General features: G+C 40.5%; 2 protein-coding genes across 4 annotated transcripts; one reads left to right on the forward strand and one right to left on the reverse strand.

Moving 5' to 3' along the window:
• Positions 1-4,067: 4,067 nt before the first annotated feature.
• On the reverse strand, positions 4,068-15,790 carry phf6 (PHD finger protein 6). Of its 3 annotated transcripts, none has more exons than XM_036005494.1 (11): positions 15,626-15,790; positions 13,239-13,403; positions 12,567-12,668; positions 9,787-9,920; positions 9,626-9,672; positions 9,107-9,267; positions 8,328-8,471; positions 8,106-8,210; positions 7,874-8,007; positions 5,054-5,183; positions 4,068-4,905 (listed from the first exon to the last, which is right to left on the reverse strand). In XM_036005494.1, exons 2-10 carry the CDS (start codon positions 13,368-13,370, stop codon positions 5,054-5,056), a joined length of 1,089 nt encoding a protein of 362 aa, XP_035861387.1. In that variant the 5' UTR covers positions 13,371-13,403; positions 15,626-15,790; the 3' UTR covers positions 4,068-4,905. The 3 variants fall into 3 exon arrangements, with proteins under 3 accessions (XP_035861387.1, XP_031136082.1, XP_031136083.1); XM_031280222.2 differs by having other exon boundaries at positions 13,239-13,396; positions 15,626-15,784; XM_031280223.2 differs by having other exon boundaries at positions 13,239-13,400; positions 15,626-15,784.
• Positions 15,791-17,824: 2,034 nt separating this feature from the next.
• Positions 17,825-24,819, forward strand: cab39l1 (calcium binding protein 39, like 1). The gene is made up of 9 exons (XM_036005522.1): positions 17,825-18,294; positions 18,855-19,002; positions 19,102-19,266; positions 19,474-19,592; positions 20,616-20,784; positions 20,873-20,932; positions 21,028-21,093; positions 21,237-21,380; positions 21,645-24,819. The coding sequence occupies exons 2-9, from the start codon at positions 18,886-18,888 to the stop codon at positions 21,834-21,836; spliced, it is 1,032 nt and encodes a 343-aa protein (XP_035861415.1). The 5' UTR covers positions 17,825-18,294; positions 18,855-18,885; the 3' UTR covers positions 21,837-24,819.
• The last annotated feature ends 2,263 nt before the right edge of the window (positions 24,820-27,082 follow it).

Here is a 27,082-nt window from a genome sequence, read left to right on the forward strand (position 1 = left end):
TAAATGGAAATACTTAAATTAAAATCTCAAATAGAAAAAAAGAAATCATTTAATTTTATTTTTTCAATTTGACATTTTATCTTTTGAATTTTACGTTTTACATTTGACATTGACATTTTAAGATTCACCTTTTACATTTCGATTTAACATTAAGCTTTTCATTTAGAAGTGACAGGTGTCAGTTTAAATGAGGAGGCGTGGCCCAACGGCTGGTAGGGGGGGGGGCGGTCTGAAACCACTTCTAGCTGACAGCGGGGGCTGTGAGTATTACTGGCCACCGGTAAGCAAGCGATCCCGGCCACCGCCAGCTGGCTGTCACCTAAGACTGGAGCTTCCATGTCCGACAACATATTGGAGCAAATGTGCAATTGGCCATCCATTTTTGTAAAACTGCCCATATTCAAACTGTACACAGTTAATTTCTCGCATAAAACATGAATGAAAACAATGAATTTAGTGGTGAAATAGCAGACGAAAAAAACAATCAATTCTAGAATCTCGCGGCTTGGCTGCGGCTCATAGAGATTCGGCGTGTCCCCTTTTTTTCGTCTAGCCATCACACATCCAGGTAGCGATGTGGCCCGGGCGGGGAAGGGAGGAAGGAAGCCGGTTCAGCCTGCTGGAGAAGCCACTACAGTGTGTAGCGATGTGCCCCAGCCCCGGGCGGGGAAGGGAGGAAGGAAGCCGGTTCAGCCTGCTGGAGAAGCCACTACAGTGTGTAGCGATGTGCCCCAGCCCCGGGCAAGGGAAGGGAGGAAGGGAGGGAGGAAGCCGGTTCAGCCTGCTGGAGAAGCCGCTACAGCGCCTGTCTCCTTACCTTGCCCGGGACCGGGGCACATCGCTACGCGCTGTAGTGACAATGATGCTGAATCTCTAGATGAGCCGCAGCTGAGCCTCGCATGATTGAACCGCGCTTATAGTTAGATAAAGTTGTGGGGAAATGAGTGGTAAAATAGCAGGCGGAAATTGTAAAAGGTTTCCTGTTGTTGCCTGCTGCTACTACGGCAAACTCCCGATCTAGATTGTAGAATTGATTGCTTTTTTCGTCTGCTATTTCACCACTAAATTCATTTCTGAGACTGTTTTATGCGAGAAATTAACTGTGTACAGTTTGAATATGGGCAGTTTTACAAAAATGGATGGCCAATTGCACATTTGCTCCGCTATGTTGTCGGACTTGTAAGCTCCAGTCTTAGGTGACAGCCAGCTGGCGGTGGCCGGGATCGCTTGCCGGCGGCCAGTAATACTCACAGCCCCCGCTGTCAGCTGGAAGTGGTTTCAGACCCCCCCCCACCAGCCGTTGGGCCACGCCTCCTCATTTAAACTGACACCTGTCACTTCTAAATGAAAAGCTTAATGTTAAATCGAAATGTAAAAGGTGAATCTTAAAATGTCAATGTCAAATGTAAAACGTAAAATTCAAAAGATAAAATGTCAAATTGAAAATTATAAAGGGGAAAGGCTAAAATAAAATGATTTCTTTTTTTCTATTTGAGATTTTAATTTAAGTATTTCCATTTAAGCTTTTACATTTCACATTTAATTATGGCATGATTTTTCCTAGTAGCGTAGTCAAATAATACTATTTTTAATTCGATCTTGCTTCGTTTTCTCTTTGAACTTTCAATTTGAATTATGAATAAATATATCCTCCATAGTGTAAAGACCGCAGGACAGTAATAACTGTCAACAATAATAAAAAAAAAAAAATCTATTTCAAGGTAATCCATTATATCCTATCAATAGTGTCTATTTTCTGATAAGTAGGCCTATGATTGTATAACATAACTGTCTGGTAAATGTGTGTAATTAATCATATTACATGTAGCCTACGTATATTTATTTTTCTTGTAAATGTGTGTAATTAATCATATATTACTAGATGTACGTATATTTATTTTTCTGTATAAAATCAAAGTCATGGATCAGGAAGCAGGATGTTTTTACAATATAAAAACATCCTGCTGCCCCCCCACCGTTCAGCTTTGGGAGGAGGCCTGGACCCCATCATAACTGCTTGCAGTTCTAGTTAAAGGTGCACTATGAGTTCCTGCATGGTTTCAGCACAACTTCATTTTTGTCTCAAATTGTAGGCATCTCTCCTTGATCCGCTAGCTGCCTGCCCCCTCAATACACTGTGGAAAAAGCCCGGTCTCGGGAGACAACACCCAACCATCTTGTCAGTGATTGGCTGGAACGTGGTTTGTTGTATTTTGGTGCCCAGCCTGTGCCCCTAGTGTTTGTGTGACGTCTACGACCTCTGTGTTGTCACGGTGTGTTCAGGGGGCAGGCAGCTAGCGGATCAAGGACAGATGCCTACAATCTGAGACAAAAATGAAATCGCGCTGAAACCATGCAGGAACTCACAGTACACCTTTTAAGCATTGAAGCTTTTCAGCAAATTGGATAATTTTCCCGAGGTTTCACGTGCACACAAAACCACCTCACCTGTTGGTCAAAGAGTGTAAAACAGGCAGATATGTTACAGATGATCTCAACCATCTGTGATACTGTATTTTGTGCCAGTAAAATGTTACATAACTGTCTGTCTTGTAAATGTGTGTAATGAATCCCTCGGTAAATAATTAGGCCTAATTGTTTCATAAACAGAAGGGGCAAGCAGGGCTGCAGTCAATACCAATGTAATCAAGTCCAAGACAGTGAGCCGCTTATATGACTAGGAAAATGATGTAGAGTGGAGAATCTTTTTCAGGAACAATATTTTCTCCACTGTGTTCGGCCTTCGGCGGCGTCATCAATTACGCCTTTGTCTAAAACGACACAAACCTCAATATAAAGTACGCGCTTTATGGAAAACTTCCTGGATTACTCAACAGACGCTCCGAAGCCTCGGCAACATCACTGCTTCTAACCAATAAAACTATTGTCATATCAGCCGTCTTGGTACAGACTTCTATGAATACACTGTTTAGTAGTACCCACAGGCCTGACAAAAGTGCAGTCTTCACTTCATGATCATGATCTTGGAGTGCAGTAGTGCGGTGTTCATATTAGGACATATCACCATCAGTCAGGTCTCAGACATCAGATGAAAATGCATCTTTATCCTGAGACCTGATTATTAGCATTACAGCTTCATTCCATGCCGTGCTCTGAGCACATGGCTCTGAGGCGGTTTGTTTGAGGCTGTAGGTTTTAGCCTTGTTTTAAACAAACTTTATTGACAGTTGACTAAGTATACCCTAAGTATACAATACTAGCTATCTCTACATCAGAAATCTTCAACAGGGGGTCTGGGACCCCTAGTGGGTCCTCAGAGTCAATGTAGGGGGGCCTCCAAATTATTAATTTTCAAAGTTTTTTCAAAAATGAAAAAGTCTTAACATGAATCCAACATTTTATTAGCAAATATAAATCCCCACTGCTGATAGGCTTACTGGCCTATAGGTAAGGTAGTCATCCACAGATACAGTTCATCCTAAGGACTCACTGTGCCTATTGTATGTTTAACATTAAAACATGATTTAAAAAATCATGCCAATAATTATTTTAATAGCTTAGTATTCTATGCAAACAAAGGTATGTATAAAGGCTATAGGCCGCCCTACACGTTATTGTAGGCCCAGTTTAATAGGCAACTTCCTTTTATACAATATATGTAGTAAGGGGTCCCTGCTCTGTCTCCCTCTCAGCTAAGGGGTCCTTGGTTTGAAAAACGTTGAAGACCCCTGGTCTACAATGTTCCAGATTAAAGATACCGGTAGTGTGATCATTTAATCAATTATCATTCTCACCTCTCACTCTGAAACCGAAACATAAGATATTATAGTGTTGACCTAATGATGACTTGCTTAAGTGCTAAAAAATGTGTACATCAAAAAAATGAAATGCCCTAAATTCATCTACACAAAGTACTTTATCTGCAGAAAGAATACTCCAGATGGGAACACGTATGGCCTGTTTCTAGAGGTCTGACTTTATGACACTGCAACTAGTGTGACATTCCTCACTCTTCAAAGATCATCTTCACCTTTAACACGCTGTAACCAGCCATGCCCATACTACCTGATGGACACACGTTTAAATGAAAGACTCAGTTCACTCAGTAAATGTGTAAAATAAAATATTTTCTATTTCCAATCATTCATGGATACATTTGTAGAGATACAAGTAACAGTAAATCAAACAAAGTCAAGCCAACACCTCTAAAGAGCTCTACTTTGCCCTTTAGTAGCTAAATAAAAAAATGCCACCTTGAACAGTGGCAAAATCCAAGTGCATGCTGGCAAAAAATTGTAATTGTGACTGTCCAGATATTAAAAAATTACCCATGATGATAATACAGTAGCAAAATATTACATATCAAGAAAGAAAGGCTAACATGAAAAGAGTATTCTTAAGACATGAGTACAGAAACAGGGTAATCAAACTGCACAACTTGATAGAGAGACTAGTAACAAACAGACTCCTCTTAAAAGTGAGTCCTTTAGAAGCAAGGAAAAGCAAGAATGCATCCATTTCAGCAAGTGTGTGTCATGTAACCTGTGGGGACATGGGCAGTGAGACAATCAGAAGATCAGTCCATAGGCTCTTATGCACGGAAATAATACATGTATTTGAAATGGGAGCCCATCACGGAGTCTTGGGTAAGATTAGCCATGGCTTTTTATGATCCTGCAGCAGTCCAGTGCTCTGCAGAGTACCACCAGTCTGTGAAAAGCTTATCCAGTCAACTCAAAACAGGGTTTCACGTCAAGAAGACATCTGGTGCACATTGGGACATCATGTCCATTTACTGGAGAGAAAAAAAAAAACGTGAAGGACTTGTGAAGGGGGCTTGTAGACCACCACTTTGTGAGTAGGCTAAGATTTATTATAAAAAATATCTCTCCCTCGTCTTAGAGTTCTTCTGTTTTCATCCCACGTCACGTCCCTCAGGCCAACCTGTAAGAATGGCATCAATGAAATGACAGCAGATTCTAAAACTTCAACTACTGCTATAGGAAAACACTGAAACCTCGCGTTTGACATGGAATGTGGACATTTTGTATGTTTTAACAATAGTTGTGTGCAACCACCACTAATAACGTACCTAGTTGCCATTCACTTGCGTTACAGCTGTTCCTTCAAGGTTGTTTGCTGCCCTCTGTCTACTGCGATTCTCACGTTCCTCATCTTCTTCATCCCTCTCCTCGTTGCCACTGTGATTCTTACAGTATAGCCTTTTAAAAGACACAGACAGACACAGACAGACACACACACAAATCAGCAAAGGGACAACCACAGGGTCGTCAAATGACCCTTATAGACACTAATGTCTTCAAACCAGAGAAAATTACATAGGAAGTGACTTTTGTAGTTTCTCACACAATCAACCAAGACCATAAAGTGCTGCAACTTTGGGTGCTTCTGCAAATTTCAACACTTGCAACAGCTAAAGGATTCAACACATTCTGTTACACTCTATGTAGAAAAGAGGAAACATCCATCAAAGGCAAGAGAATATCCCAAAAGTGAGAGGGACAGAACTCACTCAAAGATGAGGAGCTCAGGAGCCTTCACATTAACATCTGGCTAAAGGACGAGAGGGGATTGAAATACGACTGATGTTCAGACCTGGCATATTCAGGATGGCCACATTCTTTTAGAAGTGTGTACACAAATGTGTCCTGGGCCGCCTACTCAACTGAGGTCCTATGCGTAAGCGGAAGTACGTACTCATTTGCTGGCTTTGTCCACGATGACTAAAAATGGAGTACAAGTGGCGTCAAAAATGTTTCTCACTTAGAAATCACTTTTTATCTTGTGTTTTGGATGTTATCATCATACTGGTGATGTTTTTGTTCCGGTTGCTCTGCACAGATGTGACCTTCCCGCCGCCTGCTCTCATCCTCAGGTCTGAAGCTCTGTGCGCTGGCGTTGCCTGGCAAAGGTCCCCGGGGACTAGGACTGGGTATCGTTCAAAGATTTTCGGTGCCGATACCGTGACTTTGACACCGGTTCCTATACGTGAGCCCCCTCTGTGCGTAACGTTCGTTCTCGCCTGCCTCTATAACTTCAGACAACAAATCACCAGCATTATTAGATTTTGGTAGAAGCATGCAGCATTCTTATTGGCTCACTGACGCTGATGAGATTTACTCCTTAGGTATTGAAATTTGGTATTAAATGACAAGGCATTTTTCGATACTCAATACTTTAGAGGCAATTCGGTCTGTGTCTAAAAAGTAGTGAATTTGGTACCCAGCCCTACCGGGGACAGCAGGTAGACAAAAACCCTTTTTTTTTTTAGGTTCATAAAATGTACCCAAATTCACAAATCTGTAGTATATTACTACAGACATTCCTGTAATCTTGCGTCGGAACATCTGCTGCATTAGCCATGTGTCTGCTGCATGTTTATTGCATATAGAGAAGGGGAAATGAGAGCCAATCCCAAGTGGTCACTCAAGACTCGCGTGAAGACACGTTCTAATGCCAGGTGTGAACTGACTCACTTAGAGCTGTCCACTTGTGATTGGATCACCCAAGAAGCATGTTAATGCCAGGTCTGAACAGAGCCTTCAAGTTTGAGGTGCTATTTCACAGATGAACAGACGACGGTGGTCGTACAATAAAAACGGGGAAGAGGAAGACTGCAAGTCAGCTAACGTGGATGGAAACCATGCACAATCTACAATATTAAAAAAATAATTGGCTTTGCAAATGTTTTCCAAGAAAACTCCTTAGGACACCCTAAAATCTCACACTCATGCGTAGTGACTGGAGCATTGAGAGGAAAGGGGTGGAGTTGGGATTAGGGTTAGGGTTAGGCCAGATGTGGTGAAGTAAATCAAACTTTTATAACTTATACATACCAGAATATGAGATAACAAAATATAATTATTATAATAATAACTTTATTTGTATAGCACTTTTCAAAACCAAGTTACAAAGTGCTGTACAGTAAAATAATGAATTAAAACAAGATCCATAATTAAAATATAAATGCACTAAAATACTTAAGATTCAACAATAAATAATACAACAATGTTAGCAATAAATAACAACAGTTGTGTGTGTGTGTGTGTGTGTGTGTGTGTGTGTGTGTGTGTGTGTGTGTGTGTGTGTGTGTGTGTATATACACACACACACACACACACACACACACACACATACAAAAAAAAAAAAAGTTATGAAAAGGCCACACGATAAAAGCGAGTCTTAAGAGGAGATTTAAAAGAAGCCAGAACTCCATAACCGAAGGGCCCGAACAGCAAAGGCCTGGTCACCGTTAGTGACAAGACGAGATTTTGGAACCCTTAGCCCTGCCAGAGGATCTCAGGCATCGGTCCGGCTCGTAGGGAGCTAGCACAGATATAGGCAGGAGCCAGGCCGTTCAGGGCTTTAAAAACAAGTAGTTAAATCTTAAAATCAATTTTACAACTCACTGGTAACCAGTGAAGGGCAGCAAGGATTGGTGTGATGTGTTCATTCCTGGCAGCAGCATTTTGAATAAGCTGCAGTCTATGAATGTTTCCCTTCCTATTGCCAGAATACAGAGCATTGCAATAATCAAGTTTGGATTAGATAAAAGCATGTGATGCGTAAATACAAACCATTCTGCAAAATCTGTCTCTGAATGGCATTAATTAGCTCTGTGATCCAGTCTAGGATGACCATCCATGACTATGGTTTTCTAAAGTGTAAGTTAAACATATCATCTTTTCACATTAGTGTAAATTAAAAGCTCATCAGAATCAAGAAGGCATTAGTGAACAACCTTTACAATAATGGCATTCAAGGAATAATCTCCATGTAAAAAAAAAAAAGTAATACAATAATACAGTCAAATGATATATGTTCAAATCTGGTTTGAAGCATAAGCACTTTATTTTTAACTGAAAATGTGTTTATCTGTAGTTGAACTCACTTGTAGATGCCACGCGCCATGTTCTCAATGTACTTGGCTTTGTCCTGCAGGCCGCAGTGATAGTGGTAGGTCTTCACACATGCCTTGATTTCACACCCAATGGTAGCACCCAACTGAGTGCAGAGTGTGCATTTCTGGAAAAACAACAAAAAATGTCATTAACAAAAAAGTCGTTTTTTTAATTCTTTCAAAAACGGGTTAGACTGTTTAGTGGTTAGAAACATCTTCCCACCATTCTTTTCCCTCTCTTGATTTCCTGGATGACTGTTTTTACGTCAAAGTTTCCAAATTCAGCCCGTGACGTAGTGGTCAGCTGCACCGTCCCTGATGAAAAAAGCTGGAAGGGACAATAGATTACAAAAAGATAAAAGCGGTAGTGCTGCAACTGCACATTCACGGCATTAAGTGTTCTGCATGTTGCCCAAACGGACATCCCCGCGCACATCAAACTTACCATGCACCTGTAGTGTGCCGCCACTTTTTTGGAGTTATCGGTATGAAGCATGCCCCTCGTTTCATTCTCTTCATCACCAGCATGACAGAAGCCACAGCGCTGGCCGCCATCTGCCGGGCTGGCCCGAAGAGGTGACCTGTCCCGCTAGAACACACGGAACAACACTCAAAAACAGAAGCCTCATACAGCGGACAGTAGCCACATACAGCGGATAGTAGCCTGACGTGGTCATACTTATATTCTAGTCAGAATATGAGTCCGATACTGCTCCATTGGACTGTGATTATGGGGCGTGTTTCAACCGAATCAGGAAAGAAAATGCCTCTGTACTTAATTGGATAGACCTACAACCAATCAGAGCAAGTCAAAGGCAGGCTTCGACAGAGCAAAGGCAGAGGTGGCAGTTTCCGTGTCATGTGGCTGGGTGTGGCAATGTGTATACATACGTGATCGCGGTTCTATGTTCCTCTTTTAAAATGAATGCGCTGTCGATATCTTCTAGAACAGACACAATGGCAGCCATCTTTGTTGTAAACAAATTCAACCTATGCGCTCTTCGGTGACGTGGTTGATTATGTTACTGTTGATCATCTGTCCATCATTGTATAAAGCCTGCCCTGGCTTGAGCATAGTTGCTCCACAACGGATCTAGTCCAGACCGAACTTCCCGACCTCAAATGTTGTGAGCGGGGCTAAGTTTGGCTGGCATCCAGGCTAAGCGGACAGGCCATTCAAGTGAATTTCACAGACTGCATTGGTGAACAGATGTGTTGCCTTACGTGGGAGGAACTCTCCTCGTCTGCAGCCTGTGAGGAAGTGGAGCGGGTGTCTTCTGATTGGCCGCGAGATCCGACCTTGGCTCTTCCCTTCTCGAACCTTCCTCTGCCCCTACTTTGTGGAGGCGATGAGTCGGAATCATTGGCCACAGCTCCCTCTTCATCTAACGACGTACCAACAATCATGATTAGTACAAACTTTTCCGTTCATAAAAGATATTCAAGCAAAACAATCTGAGTGTATTTTTTTTATTTGTATTTTTTCAAAAATCACATTAAGAACTTCATCAGAACAAATGTCAAGCACAGAACAGATGGAGCGAGCGGCTCTAAGAGCATGTTTTGTGGTAGTATTAGAATTAGATATTCAATGAGATTTAAATAGACAATCATCATTACAAACAACTCAAATTCATGGAGTCTACGTGTTTGTATGTGTGTTGCAACTGAAAAGAGTAAGCAGCTGTAAATCCAATCATCCACACAGCCTACTGACATAACAGATGTTAAAGCATACTTTACCTTGAATGCCAACCTGAGAGGCATCCCGGTGTTTGCGACAGTAAACACTATGTTCAGGAGCAAAAGAAATATATTTCAATTGAATTTAATGCAAAAGAAAATGTATATTTTGTTTTTTGTAGATTTGTGCACAGAAGAGTCCAGAGTCCAAAGTGACTTACAGGTAAATCCCTTGTGAGGGATTCTCTTTGATCTGGGCTTTGTCCTTCAGAGCGCAGTAATAGTGATACGTCCTCCGGCACGTATTCACATCACAGCCGATAGTAGCACCCGGCCGGTGACATAAAGAACACATCTGAGGGGAAAGGAAACAGACCTGTATCTTTAAGAACAAGGCTAGGTTCACCAAAGTAATTAACAGTCCTTTATGCACTTTCTGCCCACTAAAAGCTCAAGGTACATATCTTCACGTGATCTGGGATTGCTCTCCTGGTTGTCAGTTCTGGAACAATATTGCATCCAAAATATCTGCCTTGATTAACGATACTGTACCCGTTACTATCAGTGTTTTGATTTGTCAGCTGTTCAGCTCTCTAAAATTCTGAAACGTGCTGTATTTGCTGGACTTACAGCTGCTAAGAGAATGATTGCAACCCCTTGGAAACCACCTCATGACTTGTCTATTCGTACATGGACCCTTTCCTTTTTTGATGTCATATATATGGAGCTCTCTACAGCTTGCATAAATGGAGCGTCAGAAAGGACTTTGGACACTTACACACCTAGGTTTTACCCCATGACAATTATGAACCGCAGCCTCAAACGTTGGTCTTCAGAAGCTGCAGCATCTATTCATAGCCAAACTGAAACCTACACTGTACATTAACCACCACCTCACAACTTTACTGTTTACTTCTTCTCTGCTCTCTACAGTGCACCGGAAATTGAAACTTAAGTTCCATTGGCATTGCTTACTTGTGCTACTTTCACATGCTTCTATTTTAAAGATGACTACTTCTTTGTAATTGGGAGTAGCTCTTTTACTGGGTTTACACCGGCTGCTGAAGGCCAGAAAGCGCCGCCCACAAAGATGACTACTTCTTTGTAATTGGGAGTAGCTCTTTTACCGGGTTTACACCGGCTGCTGAAGGCCGGAAAGCGCCGCCCACTTCCTACTGACGCCCGTTCATACAGCACACACTAATAAATGATAAATGTGTCACTGATGTTTGGGAACTTTTTTTTCTTAATTGTGTAGGCCAACTTGTTCCACACATTCAGAGAGAGAGAGTGACAGACAGACATGCGAGGCGGTGTGCCATTCATCTGCATTAGAGGAAGAATACCCGAACCGAGCCCGTCAGGACCCGACGGGCCGGGCCGGGTTCGGACAGATATTTAGAAATGATGTTCGGGTCGGGCTCATCAGTGCGATAAGGCATTGAACATTTTAAATTTAAAAAAGCTTATTATGTAGGTGCGCGCCTGTGTTAACGTGCGCTTGTTGCCCCCCGTGTGCGCTGATGCGCTCATTTGTTGACATTTCCGAATGCTTCCTACAAACATATGTGTCAATAGTATGAAAAAAAAAAAAGATTTTAACTGTCGGGCTCGGACATAAATATCTTAATGCCTGTCGGGCTCGGGCCGGGCTCGGTTACTGCTCTGTTGGACGCGGGGCGGACAGAAAAATGCGGCCCGATTCGACCTCTAATCGGCATGTAGCCTACTCTGCCCGACCGTTCATTAAAACGGTTGAAACGGGGGTGGTGGCAGCAGCAACAACATCCACCATGTACTCAGGAAGTCAATCAGCTGATTAATGGGCGATAGCGGAGGTAAAAGCCTGTGTGGTGCCAATACATTTTGAAAGGGCATTGGCCCACGGGGAATCCCCAAAACTCACGCCATCACACTCACTCCGACCAATGGTGGAACTTCAACATTCAGCGACTCAGTGACAGAGTTTCCCATCCATAACGCTGGCCCTCGCCATGCGGCGGGTCACGGCCCAGCCAATAACAGCATTCATTCTAAAAGGCTGACAACTAGTACTGTAACTAGTAATTTTCTCTCCAAAGATCACAGGGACCTGACGGACACAACTGTCTGACAGGCCATCTGTAAATATCATGAAATAATGTCACAGAAGCACACAACAAGGTTATGAAAAAAGAGCACTCTTCAATATAGACTAGTAAATACATATAGGTGTATTCATGAAAGACAACATAATGCTATAAACACTGTACCTGTAGATATATGGATACACTTTTACAGAATAGTTTTTTATCATGGCATGAGCTAGTGCAGTGCCAGAATAAAAATATAACGTGTGAAACTGATATTAATTTACAGCAATATACATGTTATGCAATTGCATTTCAGTGTCAGACTCTGAAATTCACAGGCGTCTTACAGACAGCTGCAGTGCATCTCATAACATTGTGGTCATATTGGTAGTGTTGGAACAGTTAGAACGTCTCATGGAGAATTCATGCTCTTATTAAATGGTTTGTCAGATTGAGGAATGAGCCACAGCCTGTTTATTCAAAACAATGTAATTCTAGATATGTTATTAGATGCAAAAGCTGATATTTCCCAATTAAAACGTGATATTAAACATTAGGGATTTACTGTCATGCTACTACAGTCTGTATACATCCACACACATATAACATGTGTGTACAAGAAAGACAAGCATCCACAATTAAGGTACCGTATGCTCAAGTAAACAGCAGTTATATAAAAACATGCATGCATCATCATCATTACTTATTATTAGTTCAATAAAGCAGCTACTGCATATTCTCATTATGCACAGTGTTTGGATGTGTGGTACTGTTAACATCAACAAGTAATATACGTTCAAATTTAAATACACTTATAGTTTTCAGATAAAATCTGTACAGCACCAAAGCTTAACCCCGGGGCCTTGTAGCTCTCCTTCTCCACTCCTCTGTTATTAATGGTTCACTGAGAGGGGCAGTGGGGTACTTACCAATTTATTTCCCCTCTTGATCTCCTTTTTCACATCCTCAATGGAAAATCCTCCAATGTTCTCGCTGTCTGAGTGGGATGTGACCAGGGCAGAGGAGAAAAGCTGCATAGACATTTATAAGAAGCATAAATTGGTCTGTGCAGTTTTTCGACATGATGATGATGATGATATGTACAATATCTGCATTTTAATTTCCCTCATGACTACTGCTGATGCACCATTTTCCACACTACTGTGAGGGTTAGCGTGGATTCCATGTGTTACAGGCATCAGAGCCGATTTCACAGTAAAATACTTATACTCACAAAATTACATTTTCTATTAAGCCACATTTTTTAAATGGTATGTCAGAGGCTTTAGCAGTTAGCCTTAGAGCAGTGTTTTCTCAGACCTGGAGGTCAGGATCACCAAGAGGACAAAAGACAAATTGGAAGTTTTCAAGAATATGGGAGATAAATCACTTCTTTCTGCTAAACTTTTTTTTCTTCTTTATGAAATGCAGACTTTTTGTTAGCTTATAAACAAATGAAACAACAGGAAAAACACAAAATCCACAGTTTTTGGAGCTGATTTGTTCACTATTCTGCATGTGTAACAACGGTTCCAAGTAAGCATGACTTTGTGTTGAAGGATCCCAGGCTAAAAGAGGTTAGAACAGTGTGCTCTTCTCACCATGCACTTATGGTGGGCTGCCACCTTCTGGCTGTCAGACACCAGCAGCTGCCCGCACTCCTTGTCCCGGTTGGTTCTGCAGAAGGCACATTTAAGCAGCCGTGCTGCTGCTCCTTTCCTCTGTCCCGACATGACCAAAGGCTTTTTTGTTTGACCAACTGTCTAATGACAAAAAAAAAAAAAAACATTAAAAAACCCCCACAAATATATTAAAGTGAGAACGACAAGATAACTTTGTATCACACAGGCTGGTTAGTATTTCTTTTTAAATAGATATTATTAAAACAATTGTCCACTTCACTCAATCATCCAGCCTTGCCATGTATACCGTTATAACAGCTTCCATACACACTGATGCATCCGTCATACATCTTGCTCATAATCACAGCTCATATCTGATTCAAACTAAGAGCCAGGAATCTTTGGTGATGCCCAGAATCGTTGGCAATGTAGCTAAAAAATAAATGATGACAATGATGGCCCAACATATTAACGGTAGGGTAGTATGATAACAGAGTTTTAAATTGTTCAGTTAATAATGTGTTCATAACGAGGGATAAACATTTGTAAATCTGCATAAGCGTCCTCGCGAAGGGGAGTCAACTGTACTCTGGATATCAAGTTCTCTTTCACCAACTAAATGTGAGGATTGTGAGATAATGAAAGAACCCTTTGGAAGGTCGCCATTACAAACTCTTTCCCAGAAACAGCTGGAAACAAAACTTTGACTCGGCTCTCCAAATAACTCCAAAATAGAGCAACGAAAGTCCCCAAAGAAGAGCCATGTGTCCTACAAACACTGTTAAATGGTGGACTGCACACGGGGCCTACACATTGGTCGCAGGACTACAGCTTGACAGTCTCAACTTCTGATCCTAGTTCATTTGGGTTGACTGTGCTATGAAGATTATCTGATGGCCTGTATGGATACTAAAATCCACAGTCTGCTAAAACTGCTGACCAATATCAGAATTGTGTGAGATCCTGCTTATATTTGAGGAGGGCAATCAATGTTGTTTATGTTCGGTCATTAAAAAGGTGACAGTTGCAGACAATATCATCACAACCCAGGCTGGCAATTAACGACAGCCATCACGGGTATAAATCAGACTGAACAGGGAATAGGAACTAAATCACACCAGATCTAATGCAACCCTGTTTATCTTACACATATGGGCTACTTCTAATTACAGACAACCCCTCCATGAGTAGTTTTACTGCAAATGATGCAACATGTTTTCCATTTTGCATACACAGTCTGCTCCAACATTCTACCATATCTTGTCTGACCCAACTCGCAGCCATAACATTGTCTTAAGAAATATTAATCAGTGAAAATATGCTATTTTAGACCGTAGTGCCTGTAGATAAGCAGTAAAGACATACACATTACCTGGAGCTGGGATGATTTGAATATTAACAATGTATCATTTTCAGCTGCATTTTTATTAAACCTTTGTATTGTATTATTAATCAACATTTTTTTTAAAACCATGCAAGATTGGTTGAAAATTCATCACTGTGTTCTTTAAAGTATATGAGAAGCTCGAAACCTTTAAATGTGTGCTGTCATTTTGCAAAGATAGTCTGTTTAATGGTGTCCATTATGCGCTTCAGGCGCCACAGATTTAATAAATATGAGGAGTAAAAATGTTTTACTAAATCCTTAATAGTCCACAAACGAAACTGGGTGGGTTATTTTTTTAAACGCACAAAAAAAAAAAATCACAATAGCAGTGTGCTGCGACGCCTTGATAGAGCCGTACGGTTACAGCCATGATAGCAGGGCCAGGATTTCACTGCGGCGGCTACAGCAGCGGAGCCAGCGTGCAAAACACACAATGCTGTCCATGTAAATAACGGCAAATATCTTTTATTTCAACCTCTGCTCTTCACTGAAATGCTCTCATATCACAATCCTGTACTACATGGCGATGCAGTGGTCGATTTGTGAAAAGAACAAGTGAAACATAAAAAGTGCCTTAAATTTCTCCTACAAAGTTTTGAATTAAAGGGGGTGTGTGTCCCTTTCTCCAACAAACCAGCTATAACTGAAAACAATTTTCACTATGAACATCTTAACGCCCAGACATTTTTCCTAAGGCCTTTTCATGCAGGCAAATAAAGGTCGGTGGTAGGAAAATATGACACTTCGACATTATGTTTGTGCTGGAACCCCAAAAAACTGCGAATATTTCCCTTTAAATGTGGGAAATTATCATGACAGGCGCGGGTCTTCGCAAACCGTTTCGAAGTAAAGAGCGCCATACGTGATGTATCCCTGTGAAGAGAGAGCAGCTCAGCTTGTACGCCAGGCCTGGGGCGACAAAAGGCCATCAAACACAGCAGCTATTAATCCAGCCGCTGATACACAGCTCACATCTTACCTGCTAATATAGTCTTATCGCGCTGAGACGGTGGAAAAGATGAAAAAGTGTTCCGAGCAGTGACTATGTTTCTTTCCGTCCTTCAGAAGTAATCGTGAGCTATTCACACTAGCATCAAGCTAGCTACCCTGCTCAAGACGGCAGGACTTCCGGGTATGCCTTTCAAAATAAAAGTCTTGTCTGCGAAGATATGTTGCAATGTTTCAAACGTGAAAAATGCAGGAGGTCAGATGTAGGAGTGGTAAAAGACGAATGTGCTTTACAAGAAAAGGCTACCTTATGAAAATGTACTTTAATTTTAAGTATCAATACCCCAAAGCAGATATAAGGCTACCTTTAAATAGATTTGACATATTCTAGTGTTATGTCAGAATTAAACTAATAGTGGTTGCAGCTAATTTTAGGTCTATTTGTCACACAATCTGAGAAGTATTTCATGCGTTAAGTGCTTGCTTAGGTAATGCCATAGTAGACTGTAAAAGATTAAGGGTAATACCGAATCTTGAGGCCCGTAAGCCTATTTTCATTGTTATTAATTATTATTGCTAATTTGGTGCATACTCATAAAAAAGTTTTGCTAATAGGGTGCGATTAAGCTTCTATACAGTCTTCTGTGTGATCTGTACTTAACCTTGAAGGTGCATGCACAATGCACAGTGGGTGCTGTGGCCAATAGGGGCCCAACATTAACATTTTGGCCCTTAACAGGTTCAATCCGGCCATGGATTTAACAGGTGACACTGACAGCATATAAATTACCACTGCAGTACTAAGTTGAGAAATAAATATAATTGTATTATGGTAACCTAGTTATTATATAGAGTAATTAGCAGAGGATTGATCCTTATGAAACACCCTGAAGCCATTGGCAACAACAGTTTGAACTCTAGCAGAAAGATAGTTTGTGATTTGAACAAGCTGTAAGACGATTCATCAAAACAACAATGAAAAACAGCTTATTTGACAGTGTTGTGATGATATCAAAAGCCTTGGACAGATGTACAAAGGATGTAGCACCATGTTGCTTTTTATCAAGGGAGTCGACAATTCAGCAATAACATGTCAGTGACAGCAATTATTGCATTATATGACCAGGCCAAAAGCTTGAAGTGAAGGACATTATTATCCACTAGAAAGGCTTGTCATCGTGAGTTGACCAGTGAGTCTTTTTTTAGATAGACAGGACAGACAGGACAGCCATCGCCTTTGTGTAATGAAACCTGAGCTGTAATTGCTAAACACCATAAACCACCACATGTGACACAAAATAAGCACCAAACTGGACAGCATTTATTAGCTGGGTTGCCATTCAGAAACCTTTTGTGTAAATAACAACACAGAGATATGCATAACGTGACGTATTGAGCACTAACCTTCTGGTGCTTTTTTACATTTTTTTCAACATCTGGATTGGTTTGATGTATGTTTGAGATTGCTGAAAGGTGATTTCAATCCACAATGCCTGTCATCTACTGTTGAGCATGATGTTGGAGCTGTAATGATATGGACATATGGGAGTCACGAGGACCAAAAATGTTCAACATACTATTTAGCATGTTATGTAAGTACAGATTCTAGAGTCTGGATCTATCTATCTAGCCCAATTATGTATCCTAATTATTTATTTATGTTGTATTAAAAGTTAGGATTAGAGTTTTAGCATAAGAAAAATAATTCCCTCATCTTTTTTTGTCATAAATCCCCAAATCTAAACATAGCTGACTCTTTATGAATAATGCTTGGGAGGTGTGTATGATATAATCATGGATCATAGATGTTACCATAGAAATATGTTTCATCATTTAAGGACAGAAATGTGTTTGGATTTAATTGTACGTTAAATAATGATAAGTATTTTTTTTGTTTTCTTGCGACTTTTGTGAATTAGCAATGGATGTGTTTTCATTGCTTATGGTGGATTGATGTTGAGGAATTGATAAGAAAATGACTAATGCTAATACGTATTAATATTATCCTGTGTTTTACAAATGGCAATGCGTGTATTTATTTTACGATGGCCTATATAAGTTAAATTCCATAAGATAAAAGGGCTGTCTCAAAATGTCTTTGCCTTATCTTTTCTCGAGAACATTGGTGCACTTGATTATTCTTACAGGGCAGTCCGGCTGAAGGGGGTTCCCGTGTATTCTGTCCACCGACTCCACCCACACGAAATTTGCGAGTCATGAAACAGGCGCACCTACAGCGGAGAGGGCGTTTCCACGTCTTTGCCTTGGTTAAAGTGATTGGCTAACATTAGTGGCAGTCATCCTGTAAAGCAAAACATACCCGCCCAGTGTCCCCGGGATGAGGAGAGGACGAGAGTTTCAACAGAAGAGAACAGGGAAATGAAGTTGTCTGACAGGCCAGCCCAGTAACTCTCTTTACAACTAGGCAACTAGCTAGCAGGATAGGTGACAGACGGTCACGAGTAGAGAGATTTATAGGAAATATCACAGCTATGAAGGTCGTCCGCTTGAGCAACTTGTAGCTACAAGTAGTACACGTTAGATAGCTAGCTAACGTTACAGCCACATATCTCGGATAACGTTACACTTCAAAGTAACGTTAGCGTTACAGTGGTAAAAGAAAGTGGGGACAACTTGCTAGCCGGCTAGCTAACTTTTAGCCTCCGAGCCTCCTTCGGCTTCAAAACTAAAGTTCACTCGGTGAGTCTTGACAGCCTGAACTGAATATTTCAGCAGTGTGTTATGTGTGTTTTTTCCACGGTACTCGCTGTCCACGTACTGAAGCTAGTTTTCTTGTTTCTTGCTACAGCTAACTAGGTCACAAGCTAGCTCAACTTTGCAGCTGAACATCGCTGTGACGTTAACTTTGTTACCGTGCTGTTCCCCGTTATGTCCTCGTTTCGGTTAGGAAGTCCACGTTTTATTCGGCTGGGCTAACGTTAATGTTAACTTGGTTAAACAAATAACCAAGGGAAAACGCATCGCAGTAGTGTTACTTGAGCGCTAATCTGCCCGCATTATCTTTGAAAACTAATGTAAGATTAGCGATGTTAGCTAGCTAGCTGTGTGTGTGTGTGTGTGGTCATGAGCTTTAACACTGCAACTCAATAGTTTCAGTCAGACAGTATAACTATCGTTGCTTTCTTCAGGTAAGAGCGGGTGAGAGCTTTTCAGCCATTTCCTGATGCAAAGAGGTACAGGAAGTTGAATTGCTTTAACTGCATATCATAGTTATTTACAACGGTGTTTTATTTCATCAGAGATTTGGGCTTGGATTACCAGTCTTCAGTCATGCCTTTTCCTTTTGGGAAGTCTCAGAAGAGTCCAGCTGATATAGTGAGGAGTTTGAAGGAGAATGTGGCATCCATGGAAAAGATGGATGCTGCTGACAGCAAAAAGTGCGAAAAGGTCGGCAATGGACTGTCTCTTATTTAAAATAGTAATCCCTTATTCTTAACACCAACTGAAAGTCTTAGTCATTAACATATTTTTTTCTGCTTAATTAAGGTCGCGGAGGAGGTGTCCAAAAACCTGGCTTCACTGAAGGAGGTACTTAGTGGAACAGGTGACAAGGAGCCTCAAACCGAAGCAGTGGCTCAGCTTGCACAAGAGCTGTACAACACCAACCTCCTCATCGCTCTCATTGCAAACCTGCAGAGGATTGATTTTGAGGTGTGGGGGGGGGGGTGCAAATGTTCTTATTTCTGCAATGACTTTGTATTTGTAAAACAGTATTGATCCCTTTGTGTCAACACCAAATGGTAAAACGATGCTCCCACTGTATGTCTGATTTGAACATGCCCAAAGCATAAATGTCTTTGCATATCATCATCACCCAGTCAGCCATTCATTTCTTTGCGTGCTTTTTTGTTTGTACAGGGGAAGAAGGATGTGGTTCATTTGTTCAGCAATATTGTGAGACGTCAAATTGGCACCCGTACGCCCACGGTGGAATACATCTCTACACAACAACAGATCCTGTTTATGCTTCTGAAAGGGTAAGTTCATCTTTTCAGGATGTTTGATAGATGTTTGATGTGAGTGCTTTATATGTACAGTATATTAAAGGCAAGTCCAACCTTAGGTACGCCTTAACTGTAACCACATTATTTAGTTTAAGGTACTTTTTTTAAAAACGTTTTTGGTAAAATCACTTTACCTCAACATACCTTGTGATTTTCCACATTACCCAGTATGTGTTTCAACAACTCCCAGAGGAACGAGCGTGAACATGTTGCATTCATCTGTGGGTAACGCATGTTGATGAAGAGGGTGATAGAGTGCAGGTTTTACAGCTCTAAAAAAATTGAGTCGCCCTGCCTACTGGAAGAGCAACATGTATTACGGCTGCATTGCATTGTGGTCGATTGCAGCTGAGGCTGATAGTGGATCAAATGCTATCTCTGCCCATTGCTGTGTTTGTTCCTAAAATGTCATGTCTCTAAAGAGGACCATCCAGTTAGATTGTCAGAGATGGACATCAAAACTTGACATTTAACGTTGGTGTGTAAGATGATTCTTCTGCTAATAGATTCCCTTTTAGCTACATGGTGAATTGTCTACATTTAGCCAGCTGTCTTCAGGCTCATAAAAAATACCTTACCATAAAAAAATAAGGCCTAGAAGTGTAATGTTCATCATTACAAATACTAATGTAATGTGGGTGGTGATGGCGCAGTGGATATGACACATGCCTTTGGTGTGGGAGATCCGATATCCACGGCGATACATCAACAAATGTGTCCCTGAACAAGACATTTAACCCCTAGTTGCTCCAGGTGTGCAACCTCTGATATATAGCAATTGTAAGTTGCTTTGGATAAAAGCGTCAGCTAAATGACATGTGATGTCTCATTAACGGTCTTAAAAGTGTTTAGGATGGGTCTATCTTTAATTGACTTTACCCGTTTGCAGTTTTTGTTTGTGTTCCATCTACATCTGTTTGTTTTATAACTGGCCTATATTGAATTCTAACGAGGCAAATGACTTAACCTGGGCCTGACATGTATTAACCTGTACAGATATGAAAGTCCAGAAGTGGCTCTGAACTGTGGAATGATGCTGAGAGAGTGCCTGCGTCACGAGCCTTTGGCACGGACAGTGCTCTTCTCCGAAGACTTCTACTGCTTCTTCCATTATGTTGATCTCTCAACCTTTGACATTGCCTCAGACGCTTTCGCCTCATTCAAGGTACACTGGCATATATTTTCCGTTTTCAGCACCTTCATACCGACAGTCCCTATCTAATATCTTGGTCTCTCTTCTGTTCCCCTCTCAGGATCTCCTCACAAGACACAAGATTATGTGTGCAGATTTCCTGGAAAAAAATTATGACAGAGTAAGCTTGTTTCTTTTTTTTTTTAGTGTGGACTTTGATCTTTAATGGAAAGAGTGCCCGTGCTGTGCCTAATATACTTGTAAAATGTCTATCAGGTGTTTACGGAATACGAGAAGCTGCTGCATTCTGAGAACTACGTCACCAAACGTCAGTCTTTGAAGGTAGAAGCTCCACTGCTCTGTCAAATCAAAATCACCGTTGAGCACTCAGTGTAACTGACATGCCTACTTACTTCAGTTGATTGTGTGACTTTAACTAGATCTTGCAATAATTACAGTATTGTAATAACATCCTTTTTTTTCAGCTCCTTGGGGAACTTCTCCTGGATAGACACAACTTCACTGTCATGACAAAGTACATTAGTCGGGCGGAGAACTTGAAGCTGATGATGAACTTGCTAAGAGACAACAGCCGAAACATCCAATTTGAAGCTTTCCATGTGTTCAAGGTGTGCACCTAAAACATGTATCATCAGTGCACAACAATTACTGTATAATAATCTAGTTGTACCGTGAAATGCTACATACCTTTTTTAGAAGACAAATGTGTTTTTAAGAAGTTTGAAATCTAATTTAAGCATTAAACTTTTCAAATAGTCAATTTACATCATCTCTCTCTCTCTCTCTCTCTCTCTCTCTCTCTCTCTCTCTCTCTCTCTCTCTCTCTCTCTCTCTCTCTCTCTCTCTCTCTCTCCCCCCTGTTTTGAAAAAAGGTATTTGTTGCAAACCCCAACAAGACTCAGCCCGTGCTGGACATCCTGCTGAAGAACCAGGCCAAACTCGTGGAGTTCCTGAGCCACTTCCAGACCGACAGATCAGAGGATGAGCAGTTCTGCGACGAGAAGAACTATCTGATTAAGCAGATCCGGGACCTGAAGAGGCCCACGGCACCGGAGGAAGCTTAAGGTGGCAGGGACAAGCACTTCATCAGGTGGTAGATGTTATTGGGTGGTGGCTGGAGCTGCAGAGGGCTAAGCGAGAGTCTAAAAGACATGCTTCATTAAAATGTAATATTAACTACAAAATATAGGAAAAAAAGATTACTTCCTTCACTTTCTGTTTTTTTTTTTTTTGTGTGGAGGTGATTTCCATCCAGCAACCTGAGTGGGCCAAGAACTGTTATTTAAACCATAGTGCTTCTTCTCTAGTGATAATTAAATGCATTTAGTCCGTTCTTGTAATGTTGGACCTTAAACTGTTACCCTTCTACACACATTGTGGCTGGCAGAGACCTTAGAATGACAAAAATGTCACCCCATTCACAGCCAACGTGTGTTCTCGAAAGCCTTTCTCAGAAATGTCTATATTTTAGAGATTGAGAAGGTGAGGAGAAGTTAATATATTATTTTTTATAATGTATCTTCATTGGTAAACAGTTTAAAACATACAGTAACCCTTCTCTCTGAACATTTAATCTAACTAATTGCATAGGTTTGGTTTCTTCCCTTATTGTAAGCTGTTGTGTTGTACAGGGACTTAAATGTTCTTTAGAAAAATACGGCTTTGGCAGAGTGACGTGGATCATATTGGCCAGGTCAGCACATAGTAATTTCTGGTGATTAATGTGTCGTTATTAGGCCTTTGGTTGCATGTGTGAGGTTACAGAGGTCAGAGATGATCCTGCAGTGTTGTACTTGCCAATGCATTAGCTGGCACAGGAAGAGGAAATCAAAACCATAGAGGAATCAATTAATTGTGCTGTGATTTTAGGCTGCGCTGAGCGAGGCTTGCACAACTGAAATAGAAACAAGGCATCAGATAATGCTGCAGGGTACTAGCTATCCATTCAATGCTTACATGGCTAGCCAGGATATACCAATTGATCTCACTGGGAGCACTCCATCTCACCCTTACATACTAAGCACAGATAGAAAGTATTCATTTTAAAACAATGCTTAAACAATTCACGGGCTTTTAAACTACTTGATGTATGCCATGTTGAGCATTTCTCTTTTACAGCATGAGCACTGCATAACACAAGAAATAGTATTGCAACTTGCATGCCCCACGATGATGCATTATAAGTATGTTACACTGTAAATGTATTATGTTCATATGAGAGCATGATGTGTTATTTAAAATTAGTGGATATGCCAGAAAGACTTAATTCTAATTTAAATCAGGAATGTCATTTTCCTGATGAAGTTTCCTCATTTTGTTTTCATTTGACACATTAAACATCTGCTACACTGCATTTGAGAATTGGGCAGACTGTAGGTAATGGACATTTTATTTAATACTTTGTTAAAACAAACTAGATCACCTTAATCTCATCCATGCAGTTAGTTACTTTACACCAAAGAATGCAAATAGAAAATGGGGTGGCAGATGCTAAAACATCAGGCTTTCAAAATTGTGTTTGTCTTTTCTGATCTGATTATAATACATTTTCATAGAATACACTGTAACATGCTTGTGATGCATCAGAACTCATGTCCTATCAGATGTCAACATTGTCAAAATAACCACATGCACTTTTAAAACAAGTTTGTTTTGGATGAAGAGCACTGAATTTATTGAGTTCCTCACATGCATGATTGAGAAGTTTTATTTCTTCAAAAGACTTCTGTTCAAATAATTGCCTTACTTCTGCCATTGTCACTAAAATGGCATATTGGGGATTTTAAGAAATATGTTGTCTGTGCACAGTCTTCTAGTATATACCTCATGGGATTTGAGTTTGCAAAGGTTCTCTTTCCTTTCCTTCCTAGACAAGATATTTTATTTGACAGTTTAAAAGACACAACAGTGGTTTGTACGCATGCCTAAACTGGATATATATGTTCAAACTTGAACAGGGACTGCGAGCTGGTTTTCACAATGGAAAACTAGATTTTTTTAAACTTAAATTTTTCATTGGGTGGTGCCACACACACGTTAATTCATAATGAATTGCAGTGTGGTACCTTGTAATGAACGTTGCCTTATTTAAAGACATTTAATGGATTGTAATGATTATGTAAAATTCCAGACCTTTTTAAAACCGAAGTCAATATAGAAGGGGTGAAAAAAATGTACATTTCAAGTCCCAAATGCATTACTAGTTCATTTCTCAGATCCGCATCTAGTGTAGTGTCGCTTTATTACCAACTGCATTGTGCTCTAATGTGATCCTGCGAGTGTAAATATATATTTTAATAGACTACACTCAAGAGTAGTTTTTCAGTTGTGGTTAATTAGCATTTAAATTCCATAAAATAATTTGGGAGCTCTGCTGTGAATGTGGTACATTATGCACAAATAGACTCACGCCACCAGTTTACGAGAGAAAGTTTGTCTGAAAGTGTGTTTTGAGTTTCTTAAAAATCCTGACTCCTGATTTTTCAACTCCTTTGTGATTATTTAATGTGAAACACAATTATTTAAAACTATATTAAGGCATCGGACTTAACCCATTTATTAGTCATTACTAATATATCCATGAGCACAAACAAACTTGCGACAAACTGTTGCGCAACAAGCTGTAATAAAAATTATCTGAAAAGAAAAATCCATTTTAATAAAGGACATGCTGTACACAAGTCATCCCGTTAGGGGGAGCTGTTGGCAACAATTGGCCCAATTGTTTAGTTGTGCAAACAAAGCATGTCATGATTCTATAACCCTACCTCTAATAATGAGTATATAAATCACTGGCAATATTATATAGATGTCAACACAAATTCCTTCAGATCAATACTATATATTTTGTGATTTAGGGTTTTCTGTTTAAATATTTGTTGTGCTTTACATTTTTTTTTTTTTTACTCTGTTGCCTTCTTTTTTCCCTTCTCTTTCCACACTCTGGATATTTTCTTTATTTACCATGGGAGCGAATTATGTGTACATAACTTTCTAAAGGATAAAAGTGTGAAAGCATTCATGATAATAAAACGTTATGGCAATTCATTTTTGTGTGGCTTCAACAGTTTAGTGGATACAGCGACTGCTTTCCGTGCGCGGCAGCTTAAAGGCCAGGTCCACCCACACAGGTGTTTTCACTTACTAATGCTGCGTTCCAGGCAACCCGTAACCCGTGTTTTCACAACCTTCTACCCGTGAAAGTGCCCTGGAACGGCAGTCAAACCCCTAACTTACTACTCGTGAACTGGTACCAGATGGTTGTACTCCCACTTACAGTTTTTGACGTCACACACACACACAAACAACAATGGCGACCCCTGTTGATGCTGTACAGACGCCGGTGATTAACGGTGAGAAATGGAAATAAATAGGCACCGTAAAGTAATTCCGCACATTGTAATCAAAACAATACACATACAATTGTGTACTACTACAGGTTATGTTTATTAAATGAAGCCCAAAATATGTCGCCGACTAGAAATCGCTAGTATCAGCTAATGCTAGCTAACGTCAACGTTAGGTAGCCTGACCTGAACCCTGGAACGCTACCAAGTCGTGACTTGAAGTCGTAACTTGCGGGCTAAAAATTGTGTCTGGAACGCAGCATTAGACCTCTTCTCGTTACTGTGTGGGTGTGCACATCTGTGAGGGCAATCATTCTAATTGGTACATGTAGTTGGATGACCTCACGTAATTATAATCGGCCATGTGAAAACACCTGTGTTGGCGGTGTTCTGTACCTGCTGCAGGTTCATCAGATATGAAAGTGAGGTACAAAGTTCCTCCACTGATCTCTGTCAACTTTCACTCCAGACAGTGAAAGCAATCTCTCTGATACCGACTGAAGTCTCCTGCATATCCTACTGCTTTTGATACAGTAGTATAACGATACTGTGCAAGCTATGCAAACTCCTTTGGTATAACTATGGCCCTGAAACTATTATTGGATCAACAGGATAACAATGTTTTTTTAATTTATCGTAAAAGTCATTTATAAAGTGAAATTATTCGGAGGATTTTTCTGTTTTGTATGCTTATGTAAATTTGAATATTGTCGAGCATGGAAGGTCATTCTTGACCTTTGGGAACAGTACATGTAATAACAAAATAGCTCAACGGTCTAAATGGCTAATGAACACTATTGAACAGACCTCACATCACCCGGCCTCTGGAGGATTCTGGTGGTCATTTCTTTTTTTTGCAATGTTTCTGAAATTTTATAGACTTAACCCTCGTGTTGTCTTCCCTTCAACCTTGAAAAAAATCACTTTTTTTCCCGATGTTTTTGACGCCTTTGTTTTTGCTTTTTCCAATGTTTTACATCCTACACATTTTCAGCGCTTATTTTTACGTCCCATATTTTCTGATATAAAACAAAAATTTAAAACGGGTCAATGTGACCCGAAGTCAACACACTACTAGTCGAAAGATAAATTGATTATGAAAATCATTGTTAGCTGCGGCCCTGCTACAGCCTGTAGTTTCTCAGTAATATGTTGACAATTCAATAATCTATTTAGATAACTCCACAGTCAGTCAGTGTAGTCTGTAGTAGTCTACTTTTCTTCCGATTGTAAAAGACTTCTAACCAAGACTCAAATGTTATGTAAACTATGGTATTAACAATGAGTGGAAGGACATTTGTTTAATTTGTATATATTGAAACGTAGCTTCATCTCCAGAATATCATTGTGGACGAAGTCACTCGCCACTTACATCTTGTCAAACTTATTTATCCAGTGATGCAAATGAATATTGCTGAAAATAACCCCTCCCCCCCAGCTGTAAGCCCAGTTCAAAACACTTGGGACACATTCTATCCTACCAGGAGGTATCCAACATGAGGCCTGCTCAATAGGCTGCCAGTCTATTGTCTGAGTGGAGGTCAATTAGAATTCCTGCAAACTTACTCAAACCTAAAAGACGTCATTATTCCTCCACCAGACCAGGCTTCTTTTTTTTTGGTAACATTTCAATTCATAATGCAAAATGATCTTCCATCCATGAGCCAACCCTAGTTTTCTGCAAATAAGCTCAAAATGCTACTGACCATAATTAACCTTCCTCCTCTATCACTGGCAGGCTTCACGAGATCAAACATACTGTGTGAAAGAATAAAGTCAGAATGAGGCAGCTGCAATTTATTTTCTTTCCCTTAAACTGAACCGATCACAGCCTAAAGAAGCACAACAAATGCAGTATGGGGGAAGTGGGTTAAAGTTCAATCGGAGAAGGAGGCAAAGAAGGCAACGCTGCAGCCCGTTCCCACAGTGGAGGAAGTGCCACCATGCTGCATCTTTCAATAGAG

This window comes from Sander lucioperca, chromosome 1, assembly GCF_008315115.2.
Source record: "Sander lucioperca isolate FBNREF2018 chromosome 1, SLUC_FBN_1.2, whole genome shotgun sequence".
NCBI lineage: Eukaryota > Metazoa > Chordata > Actinopteri > Perciformes > Percidae > Sander > Sander lucioperca.